At 44.8% G+C, this 15172-nt stretch overlaps 1 protein-coding gene across 1 annotated transcript in view; it reads left to right on the top strand.

Moving 5' to 3' along the window:
• LOC139547737 (leucine-rich repeat and fibronectin type III domain-containing protein 1-like protein) overlaps positions 1 to 14260 on the top strand; it is a 142528-nt gene extending 128268 nt beyond the window's left edge. Inside the window, exons 3-6 of the mRNA XM_071356768.1 lie at positions 1945 to 3318; positions 7383 to 8031; positions 12920 to 12973; positions 13198 to 14260. Coding sequence (XP_071212869.1) covers positions 1945 to 3318; positions 7383 to 7941 — 1933 coding nt within the window. The 3' untranslated portion in view covers positions 7942 to 8031; positions 12920 to 12973; positions 13198 to 14260. The remainder of the gene's footprint in view (positions 1 to 1944; positions 3319 to 7382; positions 8032 to 12919; positions 12974 to 13197) is intronic.
• The last annotated feature ends 912 nt before the right edge of the window (positions 14261 to 15172 follow it).

The following is a 15172-nucleotide window of genomic DNA, read 5'->3' on the forward strand; positions in this document are numbered from 1 at the left end:
GCGAAAACACCACATATATTTATGTTAGCTCACCACCAAATACAAAAAAGGACAGACATTTTTCACAGCACAGGTAGCATGCACGAAACCAACCAAACTAACCAAGAACCAACCAAACTAACCAAGAAACAACTTCATCAGATGACAGTCCTATAACATGTTACACAATAAATCTATGTTTTGTTCGAAAAATGTGCATATTTGAGGTATAAATCAGTTTTACATTGCAGCTACAATCACAGCTACCATCAAAAATAGCACCGAAGCAGCCAGAGTAATTATAGAGACCAACGTGAAATACCTAAATACTCATCATAAAACATTTCTGAAAAATACATGGTGTACAGCAAATTAAAGACAAACATCTTGTGAATCCAGCCAATATTTCCGATTTTTTTAAGTGTTTTACAGCGAAAACACAATATAGCATTATATTAGCTTACTACAATAGCCTACCACACAACCGCATTCATTCATCAAGGCACGTTAGCGATAGCAATAGGCACGTTAGCGTTAGCGAATAAACCAGCAAAAGATATTAATTTTCACTAACCTTCATAAACCTTCATCAGATGACAGTCCTATAACATCAGGTTATACATACACTTATGTTTTGTTCGAAAATGTGCATATTTAGAGCTGAAATCAGTGGTTATACATTGTGCTAACGTAGCATCTTTTTCCCAGAATGTGTGGATATTTCTATTAGACTCTCACCTATTCTGACCAAATAACTATTCATAAACATTACAAAAAAATACATGTTGTATAGGAAATGATAGATACACTAGTTCTTAATGCAATCGCAGTGTTAGAATTCTAAAAATAACTTCATTACGACATAAGGCTTACGTTATGGCGAGATAGTGCCCAAAACCTGGGCGCAAAACTAATAGTACACAGTTCGACAGATATATGAAATAGCATCATAAAATGGGTCCTACTTTTGTTGAGCTTCCATCAGAATGTTGTACAAGAGGTCCTTTGTCGGGAACAATCGTTGTTTGGTTTTAGAACGTCCTTTGTCCCTCTTGAATTAGCAAGCACACTCGCCAAGTGGCGCGAAGCTCTCCATCGTCAACAAACACAGACAACGCAACACGCCTAACGTCCCGAATAAATTTCAATAATCTAATAAAACTATATTGAAAAAACATACTTTATGATGATATTGTGACATGTATCAAATAAAATCAAAGCCGGAGATAGTAGTCGCCTATAACGACAGCTTTCCAGAAGGCAATTCCAGGTCCATCCTCGCGCTTTCCAGAAAACAGGAAATGGGTGACACGTCATTCCAAGAGGATTCATTCCACCTCAGACCAAGATAAACACCCCATTTCTTCTCTCACTGCCTCTTGACATCTAGTGGAAGGTGTATGACGTGCATGTATACTAATACGTATCATGCCCATTTATAGGCAGGCCCTAGAACAGAGCATCGTTTTCAGACTTTCCACTTCCTGGTCAGGAAGTTTGCTGCCAAACGAGTTCTGTTTTACTCACAGATATAATTCAAACGGTTTTAGAAACGAGAGAGTGTTTTCTATCCAATAGTAATAATAATATGCATATTGTACGAGCAAGAATTGAGTACGAGGCCGTTTAAATATGGCACGAATTTCCCCCAAAGTGAAAACAGCGCCCTCTGTCCTCATCAGTTAATAAAGCCTGTAATGCAACAAAATTTGGAATGCCCTGTATCTATTCTTGAAAAAATCTGCCTTATTTAAATAGATTTTCTGGTTTCAGGTTCCTGATAAAAAATGTAAGCATTTCATTTGACAAATATTTTATATTTACAGCTATCAGCGTAAAGGTTCTTTCTATCCATCCCAATGGTAACAATGTTGTTGTTGTTTTCATTGTTTTTGTTGTTTTTTTCAATGCTGTTTTCATTGTTGTTGTTGTTGTATGCTAACAGCCTTTCCCCTTGTCTTCCAGGAGCCTAGCCATGGAGCGCCTGCTCCTGTGCCTGGCCCTCCTCGCTGGGCCCGTCGCCACCATGCTGTGCCCCAAGCGCTGCACCTGCCAGAACCTCATGCCCTCCTACACTGTTCTCTGCGCCAAGACAGGCCTGCTCTTCGTGCCGCCAAACATTGACCGGCAGACGGCCGAGCTGCGCCTCATGGACAACTTCATCACCACCCTTCGTCACCGTGACTTTGCCAACATGAGCAGCCTCATCCACCTGACACTGTCGCGCAATACCATTAGCCAGATCAAGCCGTATGCCTTCGCCGACCTGCAGGACCTGCACGCCCTCCAACTGGACGCCAACCGGCTCACCATGCTTGACGACACCCACTTCCAGGGCCTGGTCAACCTCAGGCACATGATCCTGGCCAACAACCAGCTGCACAGCATCTCAGAGGGGGCCTTCCAGGACTTCCTGGAGACCCTGGAAGACCTGGACCTGTCCTACAACAACCTGGTGAACATCCCCTGGGAGACCATCGGCCTGCTGGCCAGTGTCAACACCCTCAGTCTGGACCACAACCTCATAGAGATGGTCCCCGAGGGCATCTTCTCCAACCTGCACAAGCTGGCGCGTCTAGACATGACCTCCAACAAGCTGAAGAAAATCCCTCCAGATCCCCTGTTCCTGAGGATCCCAGTGTACGCTAAGCTGAAGGGTTCTCCACTCACATCCCTGGTGCTGAGCTTCGGTGGGAACCCGCTGCACTGTAACTGCGAGCTAGTGTGGCTGAGGAGGCTGACCAGGGAAGACGACCTGGAGACCTGCGCCTCCCCCCGAGAGCTCGCCGGCAAGTATTTCTGGACCATCCGCGAGGAGGAGTTTGTGTGCGAGCCACCCATGATCACGCGGCACACCTCCAAGATGTTTGTGATGGAGGGTCAGGAGGTTAGCCTGCGTTGTAAGTCAGTGGGCGACCCGGAACCTTCCACGCATTGGGTCAGCCCCGAGGGGAAGCTGATTGGGAACACGTCCCGCACCATCTGCTATGAGAATGGCTCGTTGGACATCCTCACCACCACTGTGAAGGACTCTGGGAAGTTCACATGCATCGCATCCAACGCCGCCGGCGAGGCTACGGCGCCCGTGGAGCTGGTGGTTAACCCCTCGCCACACTTTGACCACAAGCTGGAGCCCGAGCCTGGCCCCTCGGACATCCCCACCTCCATCAAGTCCAACGCCAGCGGGGGCCACGCCCGCACCGACCATCAGAGGGTCAGTGTGTCGGAGCTGAGCTCGACCTCGGCCACCATCCGATGGCCCCCTCAGGACCACATCCCGGGGGTCCGCATGTACCAGATCCAGTACAACAGCTCCTCCGACGACATCCTCATATACAGGTGAGCTGGGAACCGCATGCTTTTACAAAAAGATCATATAAGCTGACATGCATCTCTATGGGGGGGGGGGGGGGGTTAATTTTATAGAAACTATCCCTATAAAGCTGACTGGTATCTCTGTGTGAAAGGTGGTCTTCACGTGTGGCATTGCATACTGTGGGTCTCTTGTTGTTCGTCGACAGTTTGCGAGCCTCCAAATTGATCCTCATTAACAGCCTGGTTTAGAGAGGCACTGAATCACGTTGATAATGAATGTAGTGCCCGATGACAACGTGAGTGGACTTAACCCATCGCTAAAGAAGTCACAGAGCAAACTTCAGAAACACTAGAACATGATGCCCACAGGGAAAACGACAAGGAAGTTCTGAAGATAATGGGTTGGAATGACTCAATGTGCAGACATCTATTGCCACACCAACCTGTATAGCCTTACTGTGCAGTAGCCATTAGCTGTAATGTGTCTGGCAGTGGAGAGCCTATAAGAAGAGAACTTGTTGCCGTCAATCATCTCCATAGGACTGAGATGGAGATCCAGTTAAATATTGACCTTTCTGACATCAGATTCAGATGTTTTATTAGGTGGGTTGACTCTCAAGTATCAAAGGCCAAGCATTCAATGGCATAATGGACTGAAGGTTGCAATGCCTCACTCTTACTGTAATGCCTCGCTCGTACTGTAATGCCTCACTGTAATGCCTCACTCGTACTATAATGCCTCGCTCATACTGTAATGCCTCACTGTAATGCCTCACTCGTACTATAATGCCTCACTCGTACTATAATGCCTCACTCGTACTGTAATGCCTCACTGTAATGCCTCACTCGTACTATAATGCCTCGCTCATACTGTAATGCCTCACTGTAATGCCTCACTCGTACTGTAATGCCTCACTCGTACTGTAATGCCTCACTCGTACTGTAAGTGTCATGGAAGGGTTTTGAAAAGTTTGGCTTTTGTAATTCAGTATTGTGCCTATCAGAAATACCAATATACTGTCCAGACTTTTAAGTGATTATGATTATTTGTAAGCCGTGGACCATAGAGGTATTAACTTCAGTGAGAGAAAATATTAAATATTTCCAATAGCACCCAAAGGAATCCCAGTGCAGAGTTACACTGATGTAAACACATTACTCCAGTGAAGTGCAATCTGTTCCAGAAGGCAGTGTTTGATAACTGATTTTGAATGAGGCACAGTTGAGTTGAACTCTTCACCCCAACTTTAGGAATGAAAATAATCTGTTCTTATGGGAACAGTGGTTTCTGAGCCTCCTCCATTTCATAGATTTCAGAGAATGACTGTTGCAGAGAGCATAAAACACCTGAAACATCCCGATTTACACAGAGAAGAAAGGGGGGTCACTCCCACAGTCACTACAGCCCTCTGTTTGTCTCTGCTAAGAATCAAGAATAAAAAAATAAAAAATTCTCTCCTCAAAGTGAAAACCAGAGAAATCGCCGGCCATTAAATTCCCCCAGTGTCAGCTGCGAACCCCTTTCTTCTCCTACGGCAATATTCTCCTCTTGAGCTTTCAAAGATTTCTTTAAATTCGCTCTTCAGTGGCTCGTTATTTTTTATAGGAGGTGCAGTAGAAAACATCCCCATGAGTGTTGCAGCACCAGCTAATGTTATTACAGAGATTTAGAAGTGAGAGTACTGTACAGCATTAGAAGTCTTAAGGGGAGAGGGGGGGGGTTATTTTTCCTACCCCACGGCAAAACTAGCCAGCGAGCTCAGTTCCATCCACCTCTCTGTTGAAGCACTTCACGGCTCTCACACAGTGGATTATTCCACAAGCCTATAATGGACGGACGGAGAGATTTGTTAAAAGACAGAAATGAATCTATTGATTCGATTTTTATATTACACCACGGCCCTCTTCAACATTGGACTGTGGAGTGATTCTCCGTTGAAGGAGCCCTGTTAGTACCTAATTAACTTGCGGCCTTTCCCTGAGGATGGATTAAGACAAAAAAGACACGTGGGAGAAGCAATTTGCTGTAATTATGCAAAAAGCACATGGAGGCCTTTGGTTTATGGCACTGCAAATTAATCGGAATTCGTTTTTTTGATCAATTAGGCACACATGAGTCCAGCTCTGTGTGGACTGACGGTTGTATTGAATTTGGGAGGTCAGCGATGGAGGGAGTGGGTAATGAAGGGATGCGGTGGCTGAGGACAGCTAATATCCTCTCAGACACATTAACATTGTGCTGAAAACAGGAGAGGATTGTGACGGTATCAGCTTTCCTCAGTCTCTTTCTTCTTTCATACATCAAGTCGACTGCACTCTCTATTTCTCTTCCTTTCGTTCCCTCTCTCTGTCCATCATTTGACTCCAGATATCACTACCTAATTGCCTTTATGTTTGTACGGCCTCTTCGGAGACAGTCTTACATGAGAGGATGATAACTATCCTATGTTAAAGCCATTATAGACAGCATGTGGTAGGGAGATTTCAGCACACACTCACATCCATGATCACACACGTGCGCAAGAGCAAACACACACACACACACACACACAATCCTCCATGTCCCCCTAACCCCTCCTGGCCCCCTGCCTGTAACATCCATATTCCCATCTCTAATGTGATAGACTGGTGACAGGAGTTATGGCAAGGTCAGGTCTGACTACATCAGTGAGGGCTCCCGCTCCTCTCTCACCATCCCCACCACCTCCTCCCCATTGCATGCAGAGGACCCAGCCTTCTCCTCCATGTCCATCAAAGCCACACCAGAGGATATGGATGACGACACATCTGAAGATACAGTATATTGGGGCCTATTCTTTTTTTAACCTGGGCGACCTCCCTTTTTATACCTAGACATTATACTAGGCTCAGGACTAACGAAATGGCCAGACCCGTCTGTGGGCGGCTAGTGACCTCCACTCATCCAGAACATCCACTAATGATGAGCGTCTATGCACTGGGGCGTACAGAACAACATCGAGACAATTCCCCCTAATTAGTGAGAATCCACCTTTCTTAGTAGTTTGATCTTCTCTTTTCCTTTCTTTCTTTCAAGGAAATGTTCACGGAAGTGAAATGTACATTTAACATTTTGATCATTTAGCATACGCTCTTATCCAGAGCGACTTACAGTGAGTTCATACGTTTTTTTTGTTCACATCAAATCTAATGTTATTCTTCACATGCTTCATAAACAGCAGGCGGAGACTAACAGTGAAAAGCTTACTTACGGGCCCTTCCCAACAACGCAGAGAGAGATAAAATTAGAAAATTAACACGTAACAATACAAGTAACATCTCATCATGAAACCTTTACTTCATAGTTAAACACCAGACCATAATATGATAATAATACTAACTTTATGGGTGGAAGATATTCTGCATGCTCCATAAATGTATTATAATTTGTAAAGGAGAATACAGTGGATAAACAGGGTGGCAAGAGAGTAGTGATGGTAGTAAGTCAGTTTAATGGAAACAGCAGGTGTAACCTGTGGATAAGGCAGGGCAAAGGAGGGTACTCTGAGACAGTACGAATCCCGCCGTGTGAGCGTAGAGGTTGGCCCCGCTGGCGCCTGCGTTTAGAGGAGAAATGTTTAATGCACACACTGTCACCCACGCTGTCACCCCTTGGGCATGTCGCGCTTTGGAATTCCGCTCCATGTTTCGTCACCTCGGTGCCCCCGGGCCCCTATGCCCCTGTTGATAAATGGAGCAGTTTGGCACGCTAGCCACCGGGGTAACAGCAGACTCACACACAGACACACACCCACATGCAGGAACGTGCACTGACACACACATACACACTCACAGACACACACATACACACTCACACACCTTAGCCAATGTGTGGTCTAGTGTTTGTAAGACAGAAAGTAAACCTGACAATGGAGAGTGCAGAACGAGATGAGAGCAGGAAAGTGTGTAAGTGTGTGGTCAGGGTAGTAAAGGTTAAACGTAATCTCCAGGTACTGAAAGTATAGGTTGTTGAGTTCACTGCCTTCATACAAGCTCTCAGTTTTTGGATTACTGCAAGAATGATCACTCTGTCAATAACATTGTTCTCTCTCTCTCTCTCTCTCTCTCAGGATGATCCCTGCATCTCATAAGTTCTTCCTACTCAGTGACTTGGCCACTCAACGGGATTATGACCTGTGTGTGCTGGCGGTGTACGACGATGGCGTCACGGCCCTAACCGGCACCCGCCTGGTGGGCTGCGTGGCTTTCACCACAGAGCGCGAGTACCGTCAGTGCCGCTCCCTCCACGACCAATTCCTGGGCGGCACCATGATCATCGTGATCGGCGGTATCATCGTGGCGTCCGTGCTTGTCTTCATCTTCATCCTCCTCATGAAATACAAGCTGCACAGCAACCATTACAAGCAGAAGGCGGCACATGTCAGCAACGTGTGCTCTCAGACCAACGGAGGCCAGGCGGCGGGCGGGGGAGGCACTCCCATCCCCCCTTCCTCCTCAGGCTCGGCTAATAAGCCCATGCCTCCTGGCCCAGTGGACAGGGTAGGGCACGAGGGACCCCATCAGGCCTCGGAAGGGGGCTTCGGAGGGCCCTTGAAAGGGACCACCGTAGTGGACTTGAACCCAGACTACGGGAAGTCAGTGAAGGACGAGGATGCTATATCACAATAACACAGGATCTGGGACTTCCCCACCCCGCCCCCTTTTTATTTCCTGGTGCTGGGGTCCCTCTGCCTTACCAAGGATTATCTCGTGTCCAAGGTGGGTGATTCCTGTCAGACAAGGCTGAGCAAGTGCTCAGGGCTCATCTGTATGAGGGCTCAGGGCTCATCTGCATTCATTAACATTTCTGCAGACTGCTTCTGTAAGAGCTTACAGATGTGTGTAGTTTACAGATTGTGTGTGTGTATGTGTGTGTGTGTGTCTGTGTGCTTGTTTTGTGTGTACATGCTGTGTTCCTATAAGTCTAGGTGCATCTGCATGCAGTGTCTATTTCGAGGGGCTTGTCTTGACAAAGCGCAGTACTTTTGCTGTATAGTATTTTCCTCTTAAATGAAGCGTAGTAAATAGTACAGTGAACTCGTCCTATTGAGCTGCAGCTGTGACTGCAGGCAGGCTTTGTTCGTGCCCCACGCCAGGTCCCCAGGACTGATGGGAATAGGCAATCATCATAAAATCACACAGCACATAAAGGATGGCACGCTGTGCTCACTCGTTCCACGTCCCCCCTCACTCTCCTTCCTTCCCTCTCTCCCTCGCTGCCCGATGGGATTCCCCCCCCCCCTCTCTGTTTCAATGAAACCAATCATAGCTGACTCCGCTGGCCCTGAGATGTTTGTTGTAAGTTTAATATCCGCAGTACAGCACAATCTTCTCTACATCTGCGCTCTCCAAATACAAATGAACTAAGCTGGGCCCAGGACAGCTCTGTGGCTTTTTAAACGCTGTCATCGGTGTCTCTGCCGCCCACCAACAACATCACGTCATCCCGCATATTAGCACACTCAGTGTACTAACGAGGGTTTGAAGTCATCTTTGGGGCTTCCTAAGGCATTTGTGTTTTTCTGATTCGTTTTTGGAGGGCAAGCTACAGGCTATGTCACTAGCAGCTGGAAGTAACTTTTAAACAAGGGTCAGAACCTTTTTGGGTTAGAAAAGGCAAATGGCAGCCACATGCGTAATAGCGACCCCTATGGGTATGTTCAGGTATGCCCTTGGTAATGTTAACCTAAGCCAGCGGTTCCAAAACTAGGGGTCGCGACCCCATGTGGGATCGCATGATATGAAAATTGGGTTGCAGGAGAAATTCTAAAAGTCTTGAGAAAAAATTATTATATGTATGATCTTGTTGTTTTTTTGTATATATATATATATAACAAAAAAAGGTTATACATACTATTATTTTTTCTCAGAATACATTAAAATATCGTCTTTGTATCTCAAAATCATTGTAATGTGGTTAACCTTAAAAATCTAAATGAAAATGATTAAAATCTAAAAGATTCAACCAGAGAGTGCCCTCAGATCATGGGAAAAGGCCGCACTTGACCGTTGACCTTGAATCATTCCCACGATGAATGGCTAGGCCCGCTACGCTATGAAACCACACACTACTGCAGAGACCTTGATACTACCGGCCGCAATTGATATGGTGAAAACAATGTGTGGGAAGGCAGAGGCACAAAAACTCACATCAATACCTTTGTCAGATAACACTGTTAAACAAAGAGGAAACTCTGACTGAACGACTCAAAAACTCCCCAGCTTATGCTCTCCAAATGGACGTTAGCTGTGAGGGCCGAGATGCTCAAGCATTGACTTTTGTTCACTATACATGTCGGGGGAAGCTATTCACAGGACATATTGTTGTGTCTCACGATTTCCAAGTATGAAACAGCATAGGGGATGTTCAGTGTGCTCCATGGCTATATTGACAAAAAACATATTCCATATGGGATCGAATTATGGGTTTTTGTACAGATGGGGCTCTATCCGTCCCGGGATGGAGGGCAAACCTCTGCACTCCAGTTCTGAATGTGTCTCCCTCTGCCATATGGATGCATTGTATGATACACCGAGAGCAACTGGGGGCAAAAACGCTGAGCACAGAACTCGGAGATATACTGCAACAGGTAACTTCGATTGGAAACTATATCAAACCACATCCACTGCGTGCACACCTGTTCGCAAAACTATGTGGAGATATGGGATCAGAGCATGACAATGTTCTATTTCACTCCGAGGCTTGGTGGTTATCGAGGGGGAGTGTTGGAAAGATTTTTCCCATTGAGAGAGGAACTGTTGTCATTCACAATGGATGTAAAAGAAAAAAACAGACTTGGTTGACTTTCTGAGTAATTAAAAGAAAATAACAGAAACAGCATCAGTAAGTGTCCCACACGAGTGATGACTGCTCACCTCCAACGCTTGGAAGAGCACTTTAGGATGGACCGACTTCCCAATCCATTTAACTGTGATCCTGGCTCAGTTGACAGTCCAAAAGCTGATCGAGCTGTCTTGCTGCAGACAACACATTCACAGTTCAATACAGAGGAGTTTTGGTTCCTGACTCAAAGGGAATAACCTACCGTCTCCCTCTGAGTATTAGGGCGACGTTCATAACAACTGGGAACTCGGAAATCTCAGACTTCCGACGTCAGTGCATTCTAGACAACTGGGAACTCGGAAAGAAACAAGCTCCAGGTGGGAAAAATCATTTTGAACGCTTATCCAACTCGGAATTCAAACTTGGGAACTCGGGCTTCATTCTAGAGCTCTGACTTTCCGGCCTAAAGATCACTGACGTCATGATTTGACCTCGTATTTTTCAGAGTTCCCAGTTGTTTTGAAAGTGCTCTAAAACCCATGGTATGCTACCCTTCACCAGCTCATGTCTGTGTAAAGCTGTATTCAGTGCTCTCGTCTGCGTTAAAACCAAATATCGTTCCAGGTTGGATGACAGCGGAGATGAGGTGCGCACTGTCGACCCCGCCCCCTGACTTTAAGAAGCTCCAATGCGACATGCATCAAGCCACACCTATCTCATTAGTAGTGGTGAGATAAGAGACATTATGTCAGACTAATTTGCAATTGACTGTCATAGAGCCCCACATTAAAGGAATGTTATGGTGAGTTGAGAAGACAATCAGAAATACTGTTTTTAAATTAACTGTCAAAAAAGTTAACATTGGCTGTTAATTACATACTTTTTTTCACATGGGTGGGGTCGTGAACATTTTCAGGTATCAAAATGGGGTCAGGGCCGAAAAAAGTTTGGGAACCCCTGACCTAAGCTAAGAGATTATCAACCTTACGATCACTGTCTTCATTGACCTCATGTAATAGCTTGCAATTTGAGTCATCACCTGCTGCAGCAGTGAAGTAATCCATGCAGCTCTCATTTGGGATCAGTTGTTTTTGTTGTTGAGCAGTTAATTTGTCCTAGTTGCATTACATATCCATTTAGTAGGAATAGCTATTTTTGTCTCAGATGACCGAGTGATTAGACCTTGGTTACATGCGGTTTACAACCCTGTCGATCATAGTCTTCTTCGAGAAGGGAGTTTAGTTGGCTCAATGAATGGCTGCGTGTTTATAGCTGTGGGCAGCAGCAGGCAGTGTTCTCTCTGTGACAGGCCTGGATGAGGCAGATGAGGTAGTATTCTTCCTCAGCCTCCGTGCTCAGCGTTTAGCTGTGAAATACCTGCAGTGTCTGTGCATCCATAATTCATCTAGGAGCATCAGACAGCCAGCGAGGAGATGACAGATCACTCCCAGGAGGCCCTGTGTTTCTCACAGCGACACAATGAAGCTGACAGAGTTACTGGCGACAGTAGGAAAGGTGGAGAGAGAGAGAGAGAGAGAGAGAGAGAGAGAGAGAGAGAGAGAGAGAGAGAGAGAGAGAGAGAGAGAGAGAGAGAGAGAGAGAGAGAGAGAGAGAGAGAGAGAGAGAGAGAGAGAGAGAGAGAGAGAGAGAGAGAGAGAGAGAGAGAGAGAGAGAGAGAGAGAGAGAGAGAGAGAGAGAGAGAGAGAGAGAGAGAGAAAATATCTGACAGTAAATCAAAAATGATGGTGTTCCAAAAAGGTCTACAAATGCAAATTGCATCTAGACACCGTTGCCCTAGAGCACACAAACTATACATACCTTGGCCTAAACATCAGCGCCACAGGTAACTTCCACAAAGCTGTGAATGATCTGAGAGACACGGCAAGAAGGGCCTTTTATGCCGTCAAAAGGAACATCAAATTTGAAATACCAATTATGATCTGGCTAAAAATACTTGAATCAGTTATAGAACCCTTTGCCCTTTATGGTTGAGGTCTGGGTCCGCTCACCAACCAGAATTATACAAAATGATCCCCCGTGTACAACGTAAAACACCAAATAATGCATGCAGTGGAGAATTAGGCCGATACCCGCTAATTATCAGAATCCAGAAAAGAGCCATTCAATTCCACAACCACCTAAAAGGAAGTTATTCCCAAACCTTCCATAACAAAGCCATCACCTACAGAGAGATTAACCTGCAGAGGAGTCCCATAAGATAAGCAAGCTGGTCCTGGGGCTCTGTTCACAAACACTAACAGACCCCACACTGGAAAGAATTAACAAAAAAACTGCGCAAACTAGAATGAGTACATAGTGGCAGAATACCTGACCACTGTGACTGACCCAAAATGAAGGAATGCTTTGACTATGCAGAGACTCAGTGAGCATTGCTATTGAGAAAGGTCGACGTTATCCAAATCAGTCGGTGAACCAGCTTCTTAGATATGCTTCGTCATGGTCTTGGTCTGCTTTCATCACCTCATTTTCAACAAGACCTATGTGTAAGACACTTTCAAATGCTGGTAGGCGTGTGTGGCCTGGGGTGGTCTAGTGGTTACTGCTGTTGTCTTCTGATCACACAGATATGCCAGGTCTAGCGTGGGTTTGAATCTGGCCTATGCCCTTCTAGAGCACCATCTTATTATCCTGTGTCTCTGTCTAAAAAAGGAACTAGTAGGCGCAATCACGTAGCCAGATGTGATATTCATATCTACAGAATTGTACCCCCCTGGGTCAGGTAAGACATACGGGAACTTTCCAGGTATTCTTAGCTCAGGTGATGAGGTTCGTGCACTGATTCCTGTGTCCTGTCTCTTCCAGATTCGCACATCACCCATGCTCGTCTTCTGAGGTGGAGGGAGGGAGAATGGAAAGGTGAGTTTAGGGGCAGAGAGCTATACATTTTAATTCTATATGCAAGTTCTACATAGAGATGGGGAAGTTATGACGTTACGCAAGTCTGATTTAAAGGGAAAATGAGAAGGGAAGAAGGGACACGTAGAACACAAATAGTGTTTTCTTTCTATTGCATTAGATTGTCGAGTAGACTGCAGGTTTAGGCAATACTTAGTGACGTTTACTTTAATTCTCTCCTCCAGGTAAAGTCCCCCTGGTTCAAGGAAGTTGGAAAAACAAACTCAAAAAAGAATACATATGAAGCAAAGAACAGCATTAGGAGTAGAGATGGGTGGATGCCATGGAATCGCTGTGTTCCGTCACTTATGCAATTCTACCTGGAACTGGGATGTAATCCAGCCCTGTGGAGTGGAGGGAAATGTATTCCAAAACCTGGGGCTTCTTTCACTGTGTGAGGAATGAGTTGACAACCCAGACGCCTCAAATTCCTTTCGGAATACTTTTTGGGATTCTCATTGGAATTGCCTATTACAGAGGAACACCCTTGGATGGTTTCGATGAAATGTTGTGGGTTTCGTAATAAAGCTCCACTCTCCCTTAACGATCGGTCACATGCCAAAGGAATACAATAAGAGAAGGCGATACAGTGTTTTGTTTTCCTCCCCGAGGGCCTTGGAAGTGTTAGCACACATCGATGTCACGTCGATGCACCACTATCAAACGGTTGTTCGGTGATCTCTAGGGCGCTTTATAATCTTTATAATCCTCTCTCGCTCTCTTTCTCTCTCTCTCTCTCTCTCTCTCTCTCTCCCTCTACCACTCTCTCTCCCGCCGTCTATATGGACAACTGAATAGTATACTCAACAATTATGAGATCAAATGCATCCATTTTGGATGACGGTGGAAAAATATATAATTATTTGGCCAATAACATGGGCTCTCAAGATGAGGTCAAAAGAAGCACCTGGTTTGGTTTGATTACATGAAGCTACAGCACAAGCAATGCATTGTGGTTAGATGGTGAAATGGTGAGTTAGGTTTCATTCTGACACAAACTTTACAGAGAGGAAACTGACCCTATTGTATACCACTTGCCGATGGAACACGGATCAAATACTCGTTTTCCCCTTACTGTTGACTGTGTATGTATTTGTATGTGAGATACACCTTCAATCTTCTCTGATTTGATACCCATATTTCCTTTGAATTATGAAGCAACAATAAGAAAAAAACGTGAGATGGAATTTTATGCTTTCATAGGTAAAATATGTGGATTTATAAAGAAATAAAATTATTTTTCTTGAAGACATTACTCACACAATTTCTGAAAAGAATCCTATTCATAGATTGATAATTGCATTAAGTGTCAAACTTGTTTTACTTTAAGAAAATGAATTAGAAGCAGTGTTTTCATCAGCTTTGTTGGTCAGTTTTCAACCAAACTGACCTTATGACAATGTAATGACAGTTACAGAAGTATGGTTTTGCCACTAAGGGTCGCCAGAGGCTTTCATGGTGACTTTAACCAGTCCACCTCAGCTCAGTTCAACTCAGACATAGATTAGTGTGGGAAAGATATTAGAGAAGCAACTGAGTAAGTAACAGGTCTATAGATGCTAGTGGTTATGTTATAGCCAGACACCCCTAATCTCTGAGGCCCTTGTACTTTCCACAGGCACTGTTGATGTAAAAAAAAAAAAAAATGTATTAACTCTAGGTCGTACTTCTGCTTTCCAGTCTGTGGTCAGATGGTCCAACCATGTCATTGTTTACGTCCATGGACAAACCATATACATAAAATATGTATTTTAGGAAAGCAAAAAGCATCAACAGGATTGACAACATTCATTGAGATTCATGTGTAATTTCTTATTAGCATATGTTTTACATAATGGAGCCCAAAAGCGGCTTGGCAAGGTAACCAGCGAAGTGGTTCCACTCTCACGTGGTTGTCAGCTTTGCCTGCATTATGGTAAACCTTTTTTATCGATGTGTCATTTATCGTTTTTGATGCTTTTACAGCAGATTCCTTTTATTCAAGCGCTGATTTACACAAAGATTAGCTGCTTGTTTAAAAGAGAACGTCTGAATGGATTTAGAGCTTGTCAAAAAGGCTGAGATTGCCTCTCGCTACAAAACACTGCACATCACCTCCATGTGATTAGATTCAGGAAAAAGTTCTGGATCCCTTTTTTTAACTTTGATCTGACTTTTTTA

The sequence above is a fragment of the Salvelinus alpinus genome, chromosome 21 (genome assembly GCF_045679555.1).
Source record: "Salvelinus alpinus chromosome 21, SLU_Salpinus.1, whole genome shotgun sequence".
In the NCBI taxonomy this organism is placed as follows: domain Eukaryota; kingdom Metazoa; phylum Chordata; class Actinopteri; order Salmoniformes; family Salmonidae; genus Salvelinus; species Salvelinus alpinus.